The sequence below is a fragment of the Anolis sagrei genome, chromosome X, assembly GCF_037176765.1.
Source record: "Anolis sagrei isolate rAnoSag1 chromosome X, rAnoSag1.mat, whole genome shotgun sequence".
Taxonomy (NCBI): Eukaryota; Metazoa; Chordata; class Lepidosauria; order Squamata; family Dactyloidae; genus Anolis; species Anolis sagrei.
Window position 1 is genome coordinate 110,043,217 of NC_090034.1, and position 24,150 is coordinate 110,067,366.

Sequence of the window (24,150 nt, forward strand, 5' to 3'; positions counted from 1 at the left end):
CACCTGCTTGTCCTATTTTGATGGATTCTTTTCAGTTTGTGAAACCCGAGGATGTGGACAAGATACTTGGAGGAATGAGGCCTACCACGTCCATCCTAGACCCCTGCCCATCCTGGCTTCTGAAAGAGGCCAGAGGGGGATTGGCTGAGTGGGTAACGGTGGTGGTTAATGCCTCCCTTCGGGAAGGCACGATTCCAGCGAGCCTAAAACAGGCTATTATAAAGCCGCTGTTGAAGAAACCATCACTGGACCCCACTAAATTTGACAACTTTCGGCCTGTTTCCAATCTTCCCTTCTTGGGCAAAGTCATGGAAAGCGTGGTGGCCTCACAACTCCAGGTATTCTTGGGAGACACGGATTATCTGGATCCGGCACAGTCTGGCTTCAGACCGGGACATGGTACCGAGACGGTCTTGGTCGCCTTAGTGGATGATCTCCGCCGGGAGCTAGACAGGGGGAGTGTGTCCCTGTTGGTGCTTCTGGACCTCTCAGCGGCCTTCGATACCGTCGACCACGGTATTCTTCTGGGACGCCTTGCAGAGATGGGCCTTGGGGGCACCGCTTTGCGGTGGCTCCAGTCATTTCTGGAGGGTCGCACCCAGAAGGTGTCATTGGGGGACTCCTGTTCAACACCACAGCCTTTGACCTGTGGGGTTCCTCAGGGTTCCATCCTGTCCCCCATGCTGTTTAACATCTACATGAAGCCGCTGGGTGAGATCATCCGGAGTTTCGGGGTGCGGTGTCATCTGTACGCAGATGACGTCCAACTCTGTCACTCCTTTCCACCTGCTACTAAGGAGGCTGTCGAAGTCCTGAACCGGTGCCTGGCCGCTGTGACGGTCTGGATGAGGGCGAACAAACTGAAATTAAATCCAGACAAGACAGAGGTACTCCTGGTCAGTCGCAAGGCCGAACAGGGTATAGGGTCACAGCCTGTGCTGGATGGGGTCGCACTCCCCTTGAAGACACAGGTTCGCAGCTTGGGTGTGACCCTGGACTCATCGCTGAGCTTGGATCCCCAGGTTTCAGCGGTGACCAGGGGAGCATTTGCACAGCTTCGGCTCGTGCGCCAGCTGCGCCCGTATCTTGGGAAGTCTGACTTGGCCACGGTGGTACACGCTTTGGTCACATCCCGCCTCGACTACTGCAACGCTCTCTACGTGGGGCTGCCCTTGAAGACGGCCCGGAAGCTTCAGCTAGTCCAGCGCGCGGCAGCCATGTTGTTAACTGGAGCGGGACGCAGGGAGCGCACAACGCCCTTGCTGTCCCAGCTCCACTGGCTGCCGATTGGCTACCGGGCCCAATTCAAGGTGCTGGTGCTAACCTACAAAGCCCTAAACGGTTCCGGCCCAAAATACCTTGAGTACCGCATCTCGGCCTACGAGCCCACGAGGACCTTGAGATCGTCCGGGGAGGCCCTTCTCTCTGTCCCGCCTGCCTCACAGGCACGCTTGGCAGGGACTAGAGAGCGGGCCTTCTCGGTGGTGGCCCCCCGGCTGTGGAACTCCCTCCCTGCTGAAATTAGACAGGCGCCTTCCCTCATGGCCTTCCGTAAGGGCCTGAAGACCTGGCTCTTCGAAAAGGCCTTCAATTAAGTGCTATGTTTTGTAATGACCACCGGAATGGACTATGACCACGAGATTGACTACGACCCAAACAAGACGAAGCGGATTTTTAGTTTAATTAGTTGTGTGTTAGTTGATGTGCGTCATGATCTTGATTTACTGTAATTGTTGTCTTTATGTTCTTTGTTCTGTACACCGCCACGAGTCGCCTTCGGGCTGAGAGTGGCGGTTAACAAATGCAAATAATAATAATAATAATAATAATATATACCACCAGTCCCTGAGTTAAGGACAAGATCATATCTGAAGGTTTGTTCTGAAGTTGAATTTGTATGCAAGTCAGAACAGGGTCATTTTTTTTCAAGTGTAACTCCAGCCAAATACAGATTTGTATATATAGGCTGTCCAAGTAGGGCTGGACTGGATGGTCTTTGGGGGTCCCTTCCAAATCTACGATACGATACCTATCTCATATATGTGTGTGTGAGTTTGTATGTATGTGTGTGCGTTTGTGTGTATATATGTGTGTGTGTGTTTGTATATAGGTGTGTGTGTGTATGTTTCTATATATATATGTGTGTGTGTGTGTGTGTGTTTGTGTATATACACATTGGAGCTCCCAGTGGCACAGTGGGTTAAACAACTGAGCTGCTAAACTTGCTGATCGAAAAATCACAGGTTCGAATCCGGGGAGCACCGTGAGCTCCCGCTGTTAGCCCCAGCTTCTGCCAACCTAGCAGTTTGAATGCATGCAAATGTGAGTAGATCAATAGGTACCGCTCCGATGGGAAGGTAACAGCACCCCATGCAGTCATTATCTTGGAGGTGTCTGTGGTCAACACCAGCTCTGAAGCTTAGAAATGGAGGCGAGCACCAGAGTCCCAGAGTCGGACACGACTGGACTTAATGTCAGGGGAAAACCTTTATGTAACCTATACATACACATGCATACACCCAGATCGTCCCCAAGTTACAATCATCCGACTTACAAATGACTCATAGTTAAGAATGAGGCTAAGATAACAAGCATGGGAGATAAAGCTTCAGTTTGTACGTTTGATGTTTGTAACTTGAGGGTGGCCTGTATACACACACGCACACACACACGTATGTGAGTGTGTGTTTCCTGAATCCCCCTTTCTTCTCTTTCTCAGCACCCAGCAGCAGCTACCGCATCCTGCTGAGCTTCATGTTCATGGACACGGAATGCACCTACGACTACCTGTTTGTGTACGACGGGGACTCCCCGCGCAGCCCCCTCCTGGCCAGCCTCAGCGGGAGCACTCTCCCCCCCACCATCGAGGCCACCTCCGGGAAGGTAACGGGGGGCGGGCGGTCACGCGGGGGTCAAGGGAAGGGGGTCCCTTCCAACCTCGCATTCTGCACCCCTCTTTGGAGGGGGGGCAACGGTCCCCTCGTGGTGCCCCCCAGCATCCTTGAGGAGGGGGTTGTGTATATACCGTATATACTCGAGTATAAGCCGGGTTTTTCAGGCCCTTTTTGAGGCTGAGAAAGCTCTCCTCGGCTTATACTTGAGCCAAGGTTATCTATCCTTGTACTGTGTAATTAATATTATTTTATTATATTTTTTTACTCTATTTATTATTATTATAATTATTACATTTATTATTTTACTCTATTATTATTGATACTGTGACATTTACATTATTTCACTCTATTATTTTTATCACATTTATTATTTCGCTCTATTATTATTACATTTATTATTTTACTCATTATTATTGATATTGTGACATTTACATTATTTCACTCTATTATTTTTATCACATTTATTATTTTGCTCTATTATTACTACATTTATTATTTTACTCATTATTATTGATATTATGACATTTACATTATTTTACTGTTATTTTTATTACTTTTATTATTTTACTCTATTATTTTTATTACTTTTATTTTTTACTCAATTATTATTACATTTATTATTTTACTCTATTATTGTTATTATAACATTCACATTATTTTATTATATTTATTGTATTACTCTATTATTATTATTACATTTATTATTTTACTCTATTATTATTATTGTTATTAGTACATTTATATTATTTTATTCTATTATTTTTATTACTTATTTTACTCTTTTAATATTACATTTATTATTTTACTCTATTATTGTTCTTACATTTATTATTTTACTGTATTATTATTGATGTTATGACATTTATATTATTTTACTCTATTATTTTAATTACTTTTATTATTTTACTCTATTATTGTTATTATGGCATTTACATTATTTTACTCTATTATTTTAATTACTTTTATTATTTTACTCTATTATTACATTTACTATTTTACTCTATTATTGTTATTATGACATTTACATTATTTTACTCTATTATTTTTTTACTTTTTATATTTTTCTCTATTATTATTACATTTATTATTTTACTGTATTATTATTTATATTATGACATTTACATTATTTTACTCTATTATTTTTATTACTTTTATTATTTTTACCCTATTACTATTACATTTATTATTTTATTCTATTTATTATTGTTATTATGACATTTATACTATTATTATTTTTATTATTACTTATTTTACTCTATTATTATTACATTTATTATTTTACTTTATTTATTGTTATTATATTTACATTATTTTACTCTATTATTTTTATTACTTATTTTACTCTATTATTACATTTATTATTTTTCTCTCTTTATTATTATTGGAAGGATACTTAAGCACATTTACATTAAAGGAGGGTAGAATAATGGTTGAATCAGAGTTGGACAGTCTCAAATTACAATTTTATGTAAATATTCAAAAACATTCCACCTCCTGATGCCTCAATTAATATAATTTTATTGGTATCTATTTTTATTTTGAAACTGACCCGTAGCAGCTGCATTTTCCCACCCTCGGCTTATACTTGAGTCAATACGTTTTCCCAGTTTTTGTGGCAAAATTAGGTGCCTCGGTGTCAGACTGTGAGCTCTATATAGCAATATTAAATAACCACTCACAAGCTGGCTTGCTTTGAAATGGATATATTGCATGTATCTCTGCAGCAAAGGCAGACACTACTGACTTTTTCCCCCCCACCACTTCCTTTTATACACCTTTCCTGCCCATCTCCCCCTCTTCTCAGTTTCCTTATTAGAGCTTGGGTTGGCTTATACTCGAGTATATACGGTATCTGTGTATTTCTGTGCCTGACGACGGGTCTTTCGATCCACCCCGGCAGATGCTCCTGCACCTCTTCAGTGACGCCAACTACAACCTGCTGGGCTTCAACGCCTCCTTCTGGGTCTCGCTGTGCCCGCGGGGCTGCTCGGGGCGCGGGCGGTGCGGCCAGGATGGGCGGTGCGCCTGCAGCCGCGGGTGGGTCGGCCCCGACTGCTCCCTCCCCCAGTGCTCCACCTACTGCCTCCTCCACGGCACCTGCAGCCAGGTCAGGCACACACCTCTTGGCCGGGGTATTGATTATTATTATCATCATTGCTTTCGTTCCTGGGTTATCAGTGGCACAGTGGGTCAAACCCTTGTGCCAGCATGTTGGAGGTTCGAATCCGGGGAGAGTGCGAGTGAGCTCCCTCTTGTCAGCTCCAGCTCCCCATGCAGGGACAAGAGAGAAGCCTTCTATAAGGATGGTAAAACATCCAAGCAGTGTCCCCTGGGCAACGTCCTTGCAGCGGGCCAATTGACTCACACCAGAAGCGACTTGCAGTTTCTCAAGTTGCTTGTGACATGAAAATATAAATAATGTCATGTCCTGAAAACATGGGGAAAGTTTATTAAATTTTGTGAGAGGGACACCATCCTGCAGCAGCACATTTTGCTGTTTGTTGTGCAATGAATGACTTACTATTGAGTCTTAACCAACTCTGCTAAAGAAACAACCGAGTTTCTGGAGGATAGCAACTACTCCCAAAGTGAGGATTGCACAATTTAGCAGGAATAATGCTTCTGTTTATTATTATTATTATTATAATTATTATTATTATTGAGTCGTCTCCGGTTGCTTCTGGGTTGAGAGATACTGGTCAAAGGACATTTAACCAAACACCAAATTTACAAAATCTGTGTGGTTTTTTTTTCTTTTTTTTTCTTTTTCATTTTAATCTCTGTGTTTGTTTTGCTCTGTTAGAATTGTAAAACAATGGTTGCTGATGACACGATAAATAAATAAATTATTGAGTCTTAACCAACTGTCAAAGAAACAATCGAGTTTCTGGAGGATAGCAACTACTCCTGAAGTGAGGATTGCACAATTTAGCAGGAATAACGCTTCTGTTTATTATTATTATTATTATTATTATTATTATTATTATTATTGAGTCTTAACCAACTCTGCCAAAGAAACAATCGAGTTTCTGGAGGATAGCAACTACTCCCGAAGTGAGGATTGCACAATTTAGCAGGAATAACGCTTGTTTATTATTATTATTATTATTATTATTATTATTATTATTGAGTCTTAACCAACTCTGTCAAAGAAACAACAGAGTTCCTGGAGGATAGCAAGTACTCCCGAAGTGAGGATTGCACAATTAAGCAGGAATAACGCTTCTGTTTATTCAACTGCCAATGTGTTGTCTTTTGTGGGAGGGACGCCATCCTGCAACAGCACATTTCGCTGTTTGTTTTGCCATGAATCGCTTACTATTGAGTCTTAACCAACTCCACCAAAGAAACAACTGAGTTTCTGGAGGATAGCAACTACTCCCGAAGTAAGGATTGCACAATTAAGCAGGAATAACGCTTCCAAACAGATCCTTTTTCCAATTTGTGTTTCCCCCCAGGATTCAGGTCGGTGCCGCTGCGACCAGGGCTTTGTGGGGCAGGCCTGCGACTTGGCCCTGAGCGAGAACCAGGGGGCCGGGAAGTGGTACAACGTCAGCGGGAGGGACCCCGCCTTCCGCCCACGCACCGCTGCCGCAGGGGCCTTCCTGCCTTCCACTGGCGCGCTCTACGTCTTCGGAGGTCAGGGCAGCCTTCAGGCTCTTGCTATATTATCATTATTATTATTATTATTATTATCATTATTATCATTGTTATCATTGTTATTACTCTTATCATATTATTCCATTATTCTATCATATCTACATCTTGGGAGGTCAAGGGGGTTTTTGGGCTACTGTTACTTTATTGTTGTTGCTGCTGCTGTTATTGTTGTTATTGTTGCTGTTGTTGTTGCAAACGGATGAGCCGAGAGCACCATTGGTGGGTTCAGTGCATGCAGATGTTGTTGTTGTTATTATTATTATTTTTTAGTGTATTACTATATAATTATAGTATTATATAATTATAATATCATTATATTATTATCATACTCTTATTACATAATTATTATTCTATTACACAAGGCACCTCTCAGGCCAACGAGTGACCATCGCTCACAAAAACACTGGAAAACACAGCAGAAGAGACTGAAAAAGCCAAAAAATAAAAAAATACATTGCAACACGTGCACAAAACCACATAAATATATGCAAACACACATATATACATATATATACACACAAAACACATATAGTCAGACTGGGCCTCAGCAACGCATGGCAGGGCACGGCTAGTATTATATCACATATTATATTGTTGGCATAAAGTGCTTTGAAGGAAGGATGAATCGGGATGGAAGGACCGCAAACAAGGACAAAGAGATGCAGCTTCTCCCCAAAACGAGGGTCTCCTTGGCTTCCCGTTCTGTTTTCTGCTTTGTTCCCTTAGGTTTGGACCTCAACACGGCCCTGGGAGACCTAGTTTTCTATAACTTCACCACTAACGTCTGGCACCGGCGGGTGCTCAGTCCCTCTCCGGTAGGTGCTTCATTATTATTATTATTATTAGTAGTAGTATTATTAGTATTAGTAGTAGTAGTATATGTATTTTGAAGGAGTGACCTCCAACAGCCCTGCAAAGCCATTATTGACAAAGTCCATCATGATTGTGAGGATTCATGTTTAGAACAAGTTCCATAATGGAGACAGGAGGGGAATGGCTTCTCGACAGGTAGATATTATTATCATTATGGCATTATATCATCATCGTCGTCGTCATTATATCATTATATTTTATTATTATATATTATTATGTTATATAATATAATAATAATAATATTGTCATTGTCATCATTATATCATATTTTATTATTATGTTATATAATATAATAATAATGTCATTGTCATCGTTATATCATTATATTATTATTATATTATTGTTATTGCGTTATATAATAATAATATCGTCATTGTCATTGTCGTCATTATATCATTATATTATATATTATTATTATTATTATGTTATATAATATAATAATATCGTCATTGTCATTGTCATCGTTATATCATTATATTTTATTATTATATTATTATTATGATGTTATATAATATAATAATAATATCATCGTCATAGTCGTCATTACATCATTATATTATATATTATTATTGTTATTATGTTATATAATATAATAATAATATTGGCATTGTCATTGTCGTCATTATATCATATTTTATTGTATTATTATTAAGTTATATAATATAATAATATTGTCATTGTCATTATATCATATTTTATTATTATATTATTATTATGTTATATAATATAATAATAATATCATCATCATTGTCTTTGTCATCATTATATCATTATATTTATTATTATTATTATTATTATTATTATTATGTTATATAATATAATAATAATATCATCATCATTGTCCTTGTCGTCATTATATCATTATATTTTTATTATTATTGTTATTATTATTATTATTATGTTATATTATATAATAATAATATCGTCATTGTCATCATATCATTATATTTTATTATTTTATTATTATTACGTTATATAATAATAATAATAATAATATCATCGTCATTGTCATTGTCGTCATTATATCATATTTTATTATTATAATATTATTATTATTATGATATATAATATAATAATAATATCGTCATTGTCATCGTTATATCATTATATTTTATTATTATATTATTATTATGTCATATAATAATAATAATAATAATAATAATAATAATGGAAAACCTTTACTTTTATATTATTGTTGTTGTTGTTGTTGTTGTTTTATCATTATATTGTTGACTTCCAAACAAATTCAACTTAAGGACACACCTTATTTGTAACTTGGGGACTGCCTGTACCTCAGTCATGTCTATGGCTGGAGGGCATACCTGTTTTCTGCCAGGCAGAAGGAAGGCAGCTGGACTGGATGGCCTTCCAAATTTATGATACTATCTCTATCATATATGGTGATCCAGGCCACGGTCATCTCAAGACTGGACTACTCACTTTATATTATTGACTTAGAGTGTGCTCACTAATGCTTCCTCTTCATCCTGGAAAGAAGTGACGAGTGGAGTGCCACAAGCAGGGTTCTGTCCTGGGCCCGGTTCTGATCAGGATCTTGATTCATGATTTAGATGAAGGGCTAGAAGGCATGATCATCAAGTTTGCAGATGACACCAAATTGGGAGGGAGAGCCAATAGTCCAGAGGACAGGAGCAGGATTCAAAACGATCTTGACAGATTAGAGAGATGAAGGGCCAAAACTAACAAAATGAAGTTCAACAGGGACAAATGCAAGAGACTCCACTTTAGCAGAAAAAATGAAATGCAAAGATACAAAATGGGGGACAATGCCTGGCTCGAGAGCAGTACGTGTGGAAAAGATCTTGGAGTCCTCGTGGGGAGGAAGGGGAACATGAGCCAGGAATGTGATGTGGCGGCAAAAAAAGCCAATGGGATTTTGGCCTGCATCAAGAGGAACATAGTGTCTAGATCTAAGGAAGTCCTGCTCCCCATGCTCTATTCTGCTTTGGTTAGACCACATCTGGAATATTGTGTCCAATTCTGGGCACCACAATTCAAGAGAGATATTGACAAGCTGGAATGTGTCGAGAGAAAGAGGGCGACTCAAATGATCAAGGGTCTGGAGAACAAGCCCCATGAGGAGCGGCTTAGGGAACTGGGCATGTTTAGCCTGAAGAAGAGAAGGCTGAGAGGAGATATGATAGCCATGTATAATAAATATGTGAGAGGAAGCCACATATTTCCTGCTTCCTTGGAGACTAGGATGCAATGGAGCCATGGCTTCAAACTACAAGAGAGGAGATTCCATCTGAACATGAGGAAGAACTTCCTGACTGTGAGAGCCGTTCAGCAGTGGAACTCTCTGCGTTCCCTGGAGGGAGTGTGGTGGAGGCTCCTTCTTTGGAAGCTTTGAAACAGAGGCTGGATGGCCATCTGTCAGGGGTGATTTGAATGCAATATTCCTGCTTCTTGGCAGAATGGGGTTGGACTGGATGGCCCAGGAGGTCTCTTCCAACTCTAGGATGGTATGATTCTACTGCAACGCCCTCTACATTGGCCTTCCTTTGCTGGTGATCTGGAAGCTCAAGTTGGTACCAAATGCAGCTGCTCGGCTTCTTGCGGGAATTCCGATGAGATGCCACATCACCCCAATCTTATGATTACCCATTGAGCACCGGATCACTTTCAAATGGATGGGACTCACCTTGAAGGCCTGGCATGGTCTGGGGCCGATGCACCTGAGGGACCCCCTCACCCCCTCCCAACCCCAGAGATCCCTCCACTCTGAGGACCAAGACCTATTGGAAATTCCCAGTGTCAAGATCTTGCGTCTAACGGCAACCAGGCGCAGAGCCTTCACAGCAGTGGCACCATCACTCTGGAATACTCTGCCACCTGAAGTCCCCCCCTTGCGGGACTTTATCAGCTTTCTGCAGGGCATGGAAGACATACCTGTTTCGACAGGCTTTTAATGTTTGATATTGTTGTTTTCACATTGTTTTAAATTGCTTTAAAATTGTGTTAGATTTTAGCCTGTTCTTGTAAGCCGCTCCGAGCCCCAGGGGAGTGGCCGCATATACGTTCGAATAATAAATACATAAATAATATATATATATATATATATATATGCATACACACACACACACACACAAATATACTAGGGCTGGGCGGTTTCGTTCGTTAATTTCGTAATTCGTTATTAATTCGTATTTAAATTAGCTTACGATCCGATATTGAGCCATTTTGGAATAGTGTGAGGAGTTAAATAGATTCGGAACAATTTTTCAACTTGTTTCGTAATTGTTTCGTAATTGTTTCGTAATTATTTTGGCATGCCTGATGCAAGTTTTATAGTTGTTGTGTGTTTTCTCACACCAACAGTCAACAACTGAGGGAGAGGGAAGCTTCAGAAGTTCCCCCCGTCCCGTTTGGATGTTTTTTCAGCATATTTTTAGCATATTTGGAGGTTTTTTTTAGCATATTGCGCAAATTGCGTCCGCCATTAGCAAATCGATTCGAAATTTACGAAATTTCGTATATTTCGAAATTTTTAAAAGGAAAAATTCGGAATTCTTTAAAGAAACGAAATGTGATGGACCCCTTAAAAACGAATCGAGTTTAGAAACAAATTTTTCCGTGGTTACCCCGCCCTAAAATATACATATACATACACAAGCTGTCCCCGAGTTACATACGTCAGATTTTCAGTCGACTTAACAGTTAAAAACAAGGCTGGACTGGATGGCCTTTGGGGGTCCCTTCCAAATTAATGATACTATATCTATCATATACATATATACATATATATACATACTAGGGCTGGGCGGTTTCGTTTCGTTAATTCGTAATTCGTTAATAATTCGTTAATTTTTTTAATTACAAAACGATAACGAACCATTCTGGAGCAATTTTTTTTTTAAAAAAAACGAATTTTTAAACACGTTTTGGAAATGCTTCGTATTTCGTTATTGTATTTGTTTCGTTATTGTTCCGAGGTCGTTTCGTTATTATTTCCGCATGTCTGGGGCAAGTTTTTTGTTTAATTAGTGAAAAAAAAATTATAATATCACACCAACAGTCAACAACAGAGGGAGAGGGAAGCTTCAGAAGTTTTTGGAGGTTTTTTAGCGTATTTCGCGGTTGCGTCCGCCATTAACGAATCAATTCGTTATTGTTTCGGAAATCGATTCGTTAATTTTTTGTGATTTTTTTCACATTTACGAAATTTCGTAAATATCGAACTTTTTAAAAGGAAAATTTTGTAATTATTTTAAATAACGAAACGCAAAACCCCCCAAAAAACGAATCGATTTTAGAAACAATTTTTCCGTTGTTACCCAAGCCTAATACATACATATACATCTATATCTATATCTATATTTATATCTATATCTATATATATATCTATATATATATATATATATATATAACACACACACACACAAATATACACTAGGCCTGGGTAACAACGGAAAAATTTGTTTCTAAAATCGATTCGTTTTTTTGGGGTTTTTTTTGTTTCGATATTTAAAATAATTACAAAATTTTCCCTTAAAAAAGTTTGATATTTACGAAATTTCGTAAATGGTAAAAAATTAACGAATCGATTTCCGAAACAATAACGAATCGATTCGTTAATGGCGGACGCGACCGCGAAATACGCTAAAAAACCTCCAAAACCTTCTGAAGCTTCCCTCTCCCTCTGTTGTTGACTGTTGGTGGAATATTATAATTTTTTTTCACTAATTAAACCATAAAACTGGCCCAGACATGCGGAAATAATAACGAAACGACCTCAAAACAATAACGAAACGAATACAATACCGAAATACGAAGCATTTGCAAAACGTTTTTGAAAATTCGTTTTTTTAATAATTGCTCCAGAATGGTTCGTTATCGCTTCGTAATCAACAAAATCAACGAATTATTAACGAATTACGAATTAACGAAACGAAACCGCCCAGCCCTAATATATACCTAAGCAGCTGCAGGCCTCTCGGGGTCTAAGGAATGCGTTCTTGTTTTGCATTCCTTGAATTAGTGAGATTGCTGTTGGGATTTTAGGTCAAGCAACGTCGTTTTTGGAGTGACCGACTCCTTTCAGGCCTTTGTCCGAGACCCAAGATGGACGCTCGTGCCTTGCTCCTTGCTTCTTGGACTTATTTTGGGGTTCACGTCCATGTTTTGGTCTTTGTTGGATTCCACTGTCACGCTGTGTCTCAGCAACAGCCTCTTGCTCCAAAGCCCCCTCCGTTCCCTCAGGCCCTGGACCCCCACACCCCTCCTCATCATCTGGCCGAACCGCAACACTTGTAACTCGGGGTCCGCCCTCCCTCTTGACCGTCTGTTCTCTCGCTTTGCAGTCGGCCCGCCACTCGCACGTGGCCGTGTCCTGGGAGGGGTCGCTGGTCCTCTTTGGGGGCGAGCTGGCCTCAGGGCGCCTGGCCAACGACGTGTGGGCGTACTTGCCCCGAGAGGGACGCTGGCGGGAGATGCGGCCTTCCAACATCTCCGGACCCCCTCCGCCGGGCGGCCTGGCTGGACACGCGGCCGCCATAGTGGACGATTGGCTCTACGTCTTCGGAGGTGAGTCCTGTCCAAAACAGAGGCGTCCAATGGCGTCTTACCTGATGGAAAGAAGGGGGAGAGATTGGATGGCCTTTGGGGGGCCCTTTACTTCTATACCGCTGTTCTCAGCCCAGAGGCGACTCACAGACCCCTTCTGACTCTCCTGGGAGTCCAGTGGAGTCACCATCTCTGGGGGTCTTTGAGCAGAGGCTGAGTGGCAGCCAGTCAGGAAGGATTGGATGAGGGTGGACTAGATATCCTGTGGGGGTCCCTCCCAACTCTAGTGGAAGGGAGACTGCCTTGGAGTCAGGTGTAGTCTCCATCTTGAGGTATCTTTGAGCAGAAGCTGGGTGACCATAGGTCGGGAGGGATCGGATGTGGTGGTCCGGATGGTCTTTGGGGGCCCTTCCGACTCTCCTGGGAGTCCAGTGGAGTCTCCATCTCTGGTGGTCTTTGAGCAGAGGCTGAGTGGCAGCCAGTCAGGAGGGATTGGATGAGGGTGGACTAGATATCCTGTGGGGGTCCCTCCCAACTCTAGTGGAAGGGAGACTGCCTTGGAGTTTGGCGGAGTCTCCATCCTGAGGGGTCTTTAAGCAGTGGCTGGGTGACCATTGGCCAGGAGGGATCGTATTGGGGTGGAATAGATGTCCTCTGTGGGTCCCTCCCAACTCTAGTGGAAGGAAGTCGGCCTTGGAGTCTGGTGGAGTCTCCATCTCAGAGGGTCTTCAGAGGCTGGGTGACCATAGGTTGGGAGGGATCGGATGTGGTGGTCCGGATAGCCTTTGGGGACCCCTTCCAACTCTCCTGGGAGTCTAGTGGAGTCTCTGTCTCTGGGGCTCTTTAAGCAGAGGCTGAGTGGCCATCGGTCAGGAGGATCCAGATGGTGGACTAGATGACCTCTGGGGGTCCCTCCCAACTCTAGTGGAAGGGAGACTGCCTTGGAGTCAGGTGTAGTCTCCATCTTGAGGTGTCTTTGAGCAGAAGCTGGGTGACCATAGGTCGGGAGGGATTGGATGAGATGGTCTGGATGGCCTTTGGGGGCCCCTTCTGACTCTCCTGGGAGTCCAGTGGAGGCTTTAAGCAGAGGCTGAGTGGCCATCGGTCAGGAGGGATTGGATGGGGGTGGGCTGGATGACCTTTGGGGGTCCCTCCCAACTCTTCTAGGAGTTCAGTGGCGTCTCCATCTTTGGGGGTCTTGGAGCAGAGGCTGAGTGGCCATCAGTCAGGAGGGATCGGATGGGGTGGACTAGATGACCTTTGGGGATCCCTCCCAACTCTAGTGGAAGGGAGACTGCCTTGGAGTCTGGTGTAGTCTCCATCTCGGGGTGTCTTTGAGCAGAGGCTGGGTGGCCATTGATCAGGAGGGATTGGATGGAGTGGTCCGGTTGGCCTTTGGGGGGGCCCTTCCAATTCTCCTAGGAGTCCAGTGGAGTCTCCATTCTGGGGGGGGGGGGTCTCTTTAAGCAGAGGCTGAGTGGCCATCGGTCAGGAGGAATCAGATGAGGGTGGACTAGATGACTTTTGGGGGTCCCTCCCAACTCAGGTGGAAGGGAGACTGCCTTGGAGTCTGGTGAAGTCTCCGTTTCAGGGTGTCTTTGAGCAGAGGCTGGGTGGCCATCGGTTGGGAGGGATCGGATGGAGGTGGACTAGATGTCCTCTGGGGTCCCTCTCAACTCTAATTGAAGGGAGACCATCTTGGAGTCCGGTGTAGTCTCCATCTCAGAGGGTCTTCAGAGGGTCTTGGGTGGCCATCAGTTGGGAGGGATCGGATGGGGTGGTCCGGATGGCCTTTGGGGGCCCCTTCCGACTCTCCGCCTCCCTTCCAGGCCGCACCTCGGTGGACGTCTTCTCCTCGCAGATGTTCCGCTTCCACCTGCGGTCCTGGTCCTGGGAGCTGGTGGTCCCTTCCGGTGGGAAGCCCCCCGCCGCGGCCGGCCACTCCATGATCTTCCACCCCCCCTCGCGGACGCTGGTCATCTACGGCGGGCACCGGCCCTCCACCGCCAGGTATTGCGCCAGGAACACAGGCACAACAACAGAAAAACCACATCACAATATATAACACTGGGTCACAAAACGTTTCCCTTGAGATGAAGTCTAGTTATGTCCAACTCTGGGACTCTGGTGCTCATCTTCATTTCTAAGCCAAAGAGCCGGCGTTGTCCGTAGACACCTCCAAGGTCATGTGGCCTGCATGACTCCATGAAGCACCATTACCTTCCCGCCGGAGCGGTACCTATCAGTCTACTCACATTTGCACGTTTTTGAACTGCTAGGTTGGCAGAAGCTGGGGCTAACAGTGAGAGCTCACCCAACTCCCTGGATTTGAACACCAACGTTTTGGTCAGCAAGTGCAGTGGTTTAACTCGCTGTGCCACCATAGTGTTACGTAGCATAAAAATAATAAAATAGGTTCGCAGAAGCTGGGGCTAACAGTGGGAGATCATCCTGCTCCCCGGATTCGAACCACCGACCTTTTGGTCAGCAAGTTCAGCAGCTCAGCGGTTTCACTCGCTGCGCCATCATAGTGTTACGTAGTGTAATAATAACAATAACAATGACTGCAATAATAAGAATGCTGCTGCTGCTGCTGCTGCTTGGGAAAGACTTTGGCTTCTATATTATGGGATGATGATAATGATAACAACAACAACAACAACAACAATAATGCTTGGGTGCACTATTGTCTTGACCAAAAGCGTGTGGTGTATGTAACACAATCTATAGAAATAAAAATGTAATGTTAGTTTGTGGGATTAACATAACCCAAAAACCATTGGGCGAATGGACACCAAATTTGGACACAAGACACCTCTCAGGCCAACAAGTGACCATCACTTAGAAAAACACTAGAAAACAGCAAAGGGGACTTCAAAACACAAAAAATCAAAAATACGTTACAACGCATGCACAAAACCACATATATACACATATACACAAATATATACATGCATATATATACACACAAAACACATATGCACAGACTGGGCCACAGCAACGCGTGGCAGGGGATGGCTAGTACATATATGTGTGTGTGTGTGTGTATAATGTTCGTTTGTGGGATTAACATAACTCAAAAACCACTGGACGAATTGACGCCAAATTTGGCCACAAGACACTTACCAGGCCAATGAGTGTCCATCACTCAGAAAAACACTGGAAAACACAGCAGAAGAGACTTCAAAGGCAAAAAAACAACAACATTGCAATGCATGCACAAAACAACATATATATATACACATATACACACACATATACATACACAAAACTCATTCACAGACTGGTGGGAAAGACTTTGGTTTCAATATTTTGGGATAATAACAATAACAACAACAACAATGCTTGGATGCACTATTGTCTTGACCAAAAGCGTGTGGTGTATGTAACACAATCTATATAAATAAAAATGTAATGTTAGTTTGTGGGATTGGGCGAATGGACACCAAATTTGGACACAAGACGCCCATCAGGCCAACAAGGGACCACCACTCATAAAAACAAGAACATACAGTGGAAAGGACTTAAAAAAAACTCCAAAACCAAAAAGACATTACAGCGCATGCATGAAAACGGCTATCTGACCACCACCACCCCGCTCCATTTCTACTTGAGCCAAGTGTGAATGTTACAATTGCTCAACTGGATTAACTTTGAACAGCCTTGCACCTTAAAAGCCTGGCTTCTACCAGCCAGCGGGAAACCTTTGGTGGGAGTGTAAGACTGTAGGTCTTATATAGCAATATTAAATAACCACTCACAAGCCGGTTCTGCTTTGAAATGGATATATTGCTTGTTTCTCTTCAGCCAAGAAGGACACTCCTGACTTTTCCCCACCACCACTTCCTTGTATACACTTTTCCTGCCCATCTCCCCCTCTTCTCAGTTTCCTTATTAGAACTTGTTGCTTCACAAGTTCCAATACAAGGCTTCTAGTACCTCCTGCTGGCTTCAAAATGTCACAGAGAGAGAATTGATTCAGCCAGGATGTTTCTGTCAGGATGTCACGGAGGGAATTTGTGATTTCTTCATGCCCTCAGAAATTGACTCCTGACACCCTAGCCCAGATGGTTTCATGTCTGGAAATCTTCTGTTTCCTGAGGGCCACAGCAATGCGTGGCCAGGTGCAGCTAGTTGTAGATAGAGGAGGGGAAGGGGAGAAAGGGAAGGGCCACTCTACTCACCGGAGCTTTTTCCCGGGCACAGGTTCAGTGTGCGGGTGAACACCACGGACCTGTTCCAGGTGGACCTGCGCTACTGGAGCACCTTGCGGGCCAAGGACTCCCACCGTGGACCCCGGGAGAGGGCCTTCCACTCCGCCACTGTCATCGGGAACTACATGGTGGTCTACGGTGAGTACGCCCTGCAACAAGGTTGAAAGAGAAGGAGGAGGAGGAGGTGTCGCTCCGTTCTTCTGCCTCCTGAGATCCAGGAACTACTGTAAACAATAGGCTTGGGCAATCCATGGTTCTAAATGGTTCTAAAGTACTTACAAAACGAAAGTTCTGGTGGTGAAAATTTCAGAACTCTAACAAAACTCTCAAAATTTCATAATAAATGGCAGTTCCTAATTGGTTCTGTCATTAAAATCGCCAATAATGAAATAATAATTAAATTTTGAAAGTTTTGTTAGAGTTCTGAAATTTTCACCACCCGAACTTTAGCTTTGTAAGTACTTTAGAACCATTTAGAACCATGGATTGCCCAAGCCTAGTAGATAGATAGATATGAGATTGTGTGCATGTGCGGGTGTGTATATGTGTATATGTGTGAGATGGATATAGTATCTTAGATCTGGAAGGGACCCCCAAAGGCCATCCAGTCCAGCCCTGTTCTTAACTGTGAGTCGGATGTTTGTAACTCAGGGACTGCCTAGTAAACAACCCCCACCATCATCATGTATCGAATGCATTTAGTAAACATGGGTGATATTCCCAACGTTCACCAAATGCACCGTGTTTCATTTGGTGAATGTCGGACTCTCTGCTCCTTTTCCGCAGGCGGCAACGTGCACATCCATTACCACGAGGAGAAGTGCTACGAGGATGAGGTCTTCTTCTACCACCTCGGCTGCCACCAGTGGGTCTCCGGGCATGACCTGGCGCCCCACGTCCACCATGGTGAGAGAGAGAGAGAGAGAGAGACCCCCAAACGTGGGGAAATAGTTGATTTGGGGGGCGGCTGGGTGGGGTCCCCACTTGAGGGGGGCTTCTTACGTGGGTCACGGGTCCAATTTCCCCCACCCCTCTTATATGTAAATAGATGTCGTTTACTGATGTGATCTCTTTACCTGGAACGTGTGATGGGTGGCACATGTGGGTCTCTTCTCCCTCCCTCCTTCCCTGCAGAGGTGGAGGGCAAGGGCCCGGCCGTGGCTCCGGTGGGGGGCCGCTACTCCCACGTGGCGGCCGTCATGAACGGGAACGTGCTGCTGGTGGCCGGCGGGTACAGCGGGGTCCCACGCGGAGACCTCCTGGCCTACAAGGTGCCCACCTTCGTCTTCCAGGTGCCCTCCCAGATGGTGAGACACCACCTTCCTTCCTTTTCTCCTTCCCTCTCTTTTCCCCCAACTACCTTTCTATCTTCCTTTCTTCTATTTCTTCCCTTTCTTCTACCTCCCTTTCTTTCTTCTCTTTCTCTTTCTCCCTTTTGTTTCCTCCCTCACTTTTTCTCTCTTTCTTTTTGTTCTTTTCTTCTAATTCTTTCCTTTCTTCTACCTCCCTCTCATTCTTTCCTTCTTTTCCTTTTCCTTTTTCCTTCTTTCTTCTCATTTTTCTCTTTCTCCCACCTCCTTTTCTTCCTTCCTTCCTTCTCTTCCTTCCCTTTGTTTCTTCCTCACTTTTTTCTTTCTTTCTTTGTTCTTTTCCTTCACTTTAACCTCTTTCTTTCTTTCTTTCTTTCTTTCTTTCTTCTCTTTCCTCCCTTTGTTTCCTCCCTCACTTTTTCTCTCTCTTTTTGTTCTTTTCTTCTAATTCTTTCCTTTCTTCTACCTCCCTCTCATTCTTTCCTTCTTTTCCTTTTTTTTCCTTCTTTCTTCTCATTTTTCTCTTTCTCCCACCTCCTTTCCTTCCTTCCTTCCTTCTCTTCCTTCCCTTTGTTTCTTCCTCACTTTTTTCTTTCTTTCTTTGTTCTTTTCCTTCACTTTAACCTTTTTCTTTTTTTCTTTCTTTCTTCTCTTTCCTCCCTTTGTTTCCTCCCTCACTTTTTCTCTTTCTTTGTTCTTTTCTCCTAATTCTTTCCTTTCTTCTACCTCCCTCTCATTCTTTCTTTCCTTCTTTTTCTTTTTCCTTCTTTCTTTCTTCTCATTTTTCTCTTTCACCTTTCTTTCTTTCTTTCTTTCTTTTTTCTTTCTTCTCTTTCTTCCCTTTGTGTTTCTCCCTCACTTTTTTCTTTCCTCCTTTGTTCTTTTCCTTCCCTTTCTCCTTTCTTTCTTCAATTCTTTTTCTCCCACTTCTTTCTTTCTTCTCATTCTTCTTTTTCCCCTTTCTGTTTCCTCCCTCTATTTCTTTCTTTCTTTCTTTCTTCTCTTCCTTCCCTTCCTGTCTCCTAGCTACCTTTCTTCCTTTCTTTCTTATTTTACTCCCCTTTCTCCTTCCTTCCTTCCTTCCTTCCTGTCTGTCTTTCTTTCTTTCTTTCTTTCTTTCTTTCTTTCTTTCTTTCTTTCTTTCTTCTCTTCCTTCCCTGCCTGCCTGCCTGCCTGCCTGCTCTTCCTTCCCTTCCAGTTTCCTAGCTACCTTCCTTCCTTTCTTCTCTTCTTTCCTTCTCTTTTTTCTACCTCCTTTTCTTTCTTTCTTTCACCCTTCCTCCCTCCCTTCGTTTTGGAATGAACAAGAATGGGGTGCAGAAGATCCCTCCATTTTGGGAGGAGATAGGGAGAGGAATGAAATGAGAGTTAAGAAGCAAGAAGAGGCTAGTAGTGGGGTGCAAGTGGTGCCGGTGATAGCGGTGAGTCTAAAGTTTAGGGTGGGCAAATGACCTTTTTGGCCGAGATTCGACCCGAGGACCCCTTCTTTAGCCCAACGTTGGGGTCCCAAAAGAAGGAGGGAGAAAGAAAAGGAGGAAGACAGGTAAAGGTGGAATGTAAGAGCAGAGAGGGAGGAGGAGAAGCACCTGGCCAACTCCTCCATGCATTGATTCCCCTTGATTTGTATATCTATATCTTACCTGGGGTTGTATAAAAAAAAATCTCTTTTCCTCCCTGTAGTACCACTTGGATTACTGCTCCATTTACACCGAGCAAACGACGTGTTCCAAGGACCCCGAGTGCGCCTGGTGCATGCGAGTGTGCCAGAGCACGCAGCCCCGCAGCATCGTGAGTAGTCCCATGTGCTCATGCATGCAAACACACTGTTGCACTCCAGGACAGGAAAAGCCCTCTGACTGTAAACACCACACCGTTTGTGGGAAAACAATCCTTTTATTGAAGAGAATTAAAAGCAGCAAGTAAAAAGTACTTTAAAGAAATGGGTAAATCCAATTAGGTTTGAAGATAAGCAGGAGCAAAAATAGTCCAGGGTAAAGTTCCACAAAGTCCATAAAAACGAAGTCCACACTTCAGGAAAACAGGAAATATTAATCCAAGGCATGAGTAGGCATTCATACAATCCAAGAATCCAAACCATGAACTAGAAATACTTAGATAAGAATCTTCCAAAGCAAAGCTTCCATGAAACAAAGGACGAGAACGACATTTGATTCCAACGATGCTTCATCTGACTATATTTCCTATACTTGAAACTTTTTATCCTCTCGTTAAGCTATTCCACGCACTCAGGAATTGGTTTCGCTTATCTTTTTCTCTCGGAGCCTGGCAGAACGCCAAAGGCACTGTTCGGCCTGCCTGTTTTGACTAATTTCCTCTCGCCTATCTATTTGCACATTAAGTTTTGCATCTGGGCCAGGTGCCTAGTTATTTTCAAGCCCCAAATCCTGGGAACCCTCTGGGAGCAATTCAGGGGGTACACTATCATCCCCACACCCTTCAGGGACATTCTCATGGGAAACTACGCTTTGCACAGGGGTCTCCTGGTCTTTCTCTGCATCAGCATCATCGACCAAAACATTTCCATCTTGAAATTCATTGGCATCACTTTCCACATCCAAAGCACCCTGATCACAATCACAGGCTGAACTCCAACACATACATACATGCATATATTTACACGCTATCCTGCGATAAGGTAGAGACAGCTGACATTTGAGCAAAATGGCAAGTGTTGCATGGACTTTCAGGTGGGATCCACCTGGGATCTCGTTTGTTTTTTTGTGTGTCCTTGTGTATAGCCCAAAATCATGCCTGTGCAATCCATTAGGAAATAAAGCAGGGTGGAGAAAGCGCAAACCGGGTTGCATTAAAATCACTACTGCGTTCGAAACCAGCCCAGATAGGAGCAAGGTCCGGACCATTTGTCTAGCTTGCTGTCGACCTTTGCAGCTTAAAAGACAGTTGCATCTGTCAAGTAGGAAATTGAGGTGCCGCTTTATGCGGGGAGGCTAATTTAACTAATTAACGACGCCCTAAAACTTTCCAGCAGCATGCAAAAGAATGAGGAAGTACTCCATCAGTGTCACAAGTGGACAGTGAAGTGACAGCTCCCCTGGTGGCTGGAATTCGAACATGCCCTCATGAAGCTGGAATGTTAAATAGCCTCTGTGTGTCTGTCTATATATGTTGTGTGTCTATGGCATTGGATGTTTGCCATGTATATGTGCATTGTCATCTGCCCTGAGTCCCCTGCGGGGTGAGAAAGGAGGAATATAAATACTGTCAATAAATACACTGTCAGGAGTCAATTTCTGATGGCATGAAGACATCACAAATTCCCTCCTTGACATCCTGACTGAATTATTATTATTATTATTATTATTATTATTATTATTATCTTTATTTGTACCCCTCCCGAAGGACTCGATGCGGCTTACAAAAGGCCAAGGCCTCAACACACAACACAAACAATATAACACCAAAAACAAAATTAAAAACAGTTAAAGCAATATTGACGACATGCAATAGACAGTATATCAAGACACAATAAAAACTGGGCCGGGCCAGAGTAATGGGTACAGGATTAAAAGTGCTGATGTGGCAGGTGGTATACAAAGGATTATAGGGCAAGTGCAGTGTGCGGTGTGCAATAATCTTAATTCTAATAAAAGTGCTTCGAGGACTTGTTATTGGAGAATTCCTATTCTGGAAAGGCACATCGGAAAAGCCAGGTCTTCAAGTTCTTTCTAAAGACTGCCAATGTAGGGGCCTGTCTGAGATCTTTTGGGAGGGTGTTCCAGAGTCGGGGGGCCACCACAGAAAAGGCCCTGTCTCGTGTCCCCACCAAACATGCTTGTGACGCAGGCGGAATCATGAGCAGGGCCTCACCAGATGACTGAAGTGAACGTGTGGGTTCGTAGATGGAGATGTGGTCACTCAGGTAGGCAGGCCCCAAACCGTTCAGGGCTTTGTAGGTAAGCACCTGCACCTTGAATTGGGCTCGGAAAGTAAATGGCAGCCAGTGGAGCTCCTTGAACAGGAGGGTTGACCTCTCTCTGTAAGGGGCGGCAGTTAACATCCTGGCTGCTGCCCGTTGGACCAGTTGGAAGTTCCGAGCCGTTTTCAAGGGCAGCCCCACGTAGGGCGCATTACAGTAGTCCAGTCTACAGGTGACCAAGGCATGGACCACCCCGGCCAGATCAACCTTCGCGAGGTACGGTTGCAGTTGGCACACGAGTCTCAATTGTGCGAAAGCCCTCCCAGACGCCGCCGACACCTGAGCCTCAAGCGTAAGCGATGAATCCAAGAGGACTGAATCATCCTGGCTGCCTCAGTTTTCTCTCTGTGACATTTTGAAGCCAGCCGAGGGTGCTGGAAGCCTTGTATTGGAACTTGTGAAGCAACAAGTTCCAATAAGGAAACTGAGAAGAGGGGGAGATGGGCAGGAAAGGTGTATCAAAGGGAGTGGTGGTGGGGAAAAGTCCGTAGTGCCTTTCTTTGCTGCAGAGATACAAGCAATATATCCATTTCAAAGCAAAAACAGCTTGTGAGTGGTTATTTAATATTGCTAGATAGGTCCTACTGTCTTACATAAACAAATCAGTATTTTCAGGTGAGGTCTTCCTGAACAATGTGGCACCCTGGGACCTCAAACTGGCCATACAATAGAATAGAATATGGTTATTGTCAGGTGTAGCACCCAACTGACCACCTGCTTCACTCGATCTCCAAACTTTGGGTCCTCCGGCATCATGTGATCACCTGTGTTGTTTGTTTGTTTGTTCCCCCGCAGTGCCCCAACCTGGGCTGCCTGGGCCTGGCGCGGCTGCTGACGGACTGCCAGTCCTGCCTGGCCTTTGGGGGGGCCAACGCCTCCTTGCCCCGCGCCCCGGGGCCCTTCGGGTGGTGCGTCCAGAACGAGACCTGCATGCCGCTCTCGGGTAAGCCAGCCCGGCCGCGACCCCGCTCTTGGCCATTCATTTTGCAAGGCATAGCAGCCTCTGCAACAGGGATTTGCAACGGGATCTCAGTGGGGCTCCCTCTCCGCTGGGCAATCAATGCAGCCTGACCCCCACTTGGACTCTTACGGGTCAGTTCGACCCCACTTTGAGGTCAACCTGCATTCATTCTACAGTGGAGATGGATCTTCGTCGGGTTGGATAAGGTCTGCAACATTGCACCCCATTTGTATTCTCTTTTTCATTGGGCCCTATATTGCAATATGTGCATGTTTTCAGTATGTGCTTTACGTATTTGGACACCTTGAGCCTTAAAGAAAAGTGGGTAATCAGTATCATCATCACCATCATTCCAATTCCCATGAAGGCCATGAGTAAACTGGAATTATTATTGTTGTTGTTTAAATTTTGTGTCATGTATTTTAATATGTCTGTGTTTTGGTATGAGCTTTTGTGCATGTATGTAAAGTATGTTGAGCCCCATCTTCAGCCATAAAGTGAAGCACGTTAATAATAACAATAATAATTACTATTATTATTATTTAGCCTTCTCTGCCGGTAATAATAAAACAACTGTTATTATTATTATTATTCAATCTTCTCTGCCAATAATAATAATTATAATTATAATTTAGCCTTCTCTGCTAGTAATAATAATAATAATAATAATACTATTATTATAATTTAGCCTTCTCTACCAATAATAACAGCTATTTATTATTTTTATCCCTGCCAATAACAACGATATTATTAT

The 24,150-nt window shown here is 43.4% G+C and overlaps 1 protein-coding gene across 1 annotated transcript in view; it reads left to right on the top strand.

The window, feature by feature from the left end:
* The window catches only part of LOC132765029 (multiple epidermal growth factor-like domains protein 8), a 103,666-nt gene that overhangs the window by 4,800 nt on the left and 74,716 nt on the right, over nt 1-24,150 (top strand). The window contains exons 3-13 of the mRNA XM_067461197.1: nt 2,720-2,883; nt 4,795-5,001; nt 6,353-6,533; nt 7,281-7,369; nt 12,752-12,974; nt 14,783-14,963; nt 17,160-17,305; nt 17,954-18,063; nt 18,304-18,474; nt 20,158-20,265; nt 23,231-23,378. Of these exons, the coding sequence (XP_067317298.1) occupies nt 2,720-2,883; nt 4,795-5,001; nt 6,353-6,533; nt 7,281-7,369; nt 12,752-12,974; nt 14,783-14,963; nt 17,160-17,305; nt 17,954-18,063; nt 18,304-18,474; nt 20,158-20,265; nt 23,231-23,378 (1,728 nt within the window). The remainder of the gene's footprint in view (nt 1-2,719; nt 2,884-4,794; nt 5,002-6,352; nt 6,534-7,280; nt 7,370-12,751; nt 12,975-14,782; nt 14,964-17,159; nt 17,306-17,953; nt 18,064-18,303; nt 18,475-20,157; nt 20,266-23,230; nt 23,379-24,150) is intronic.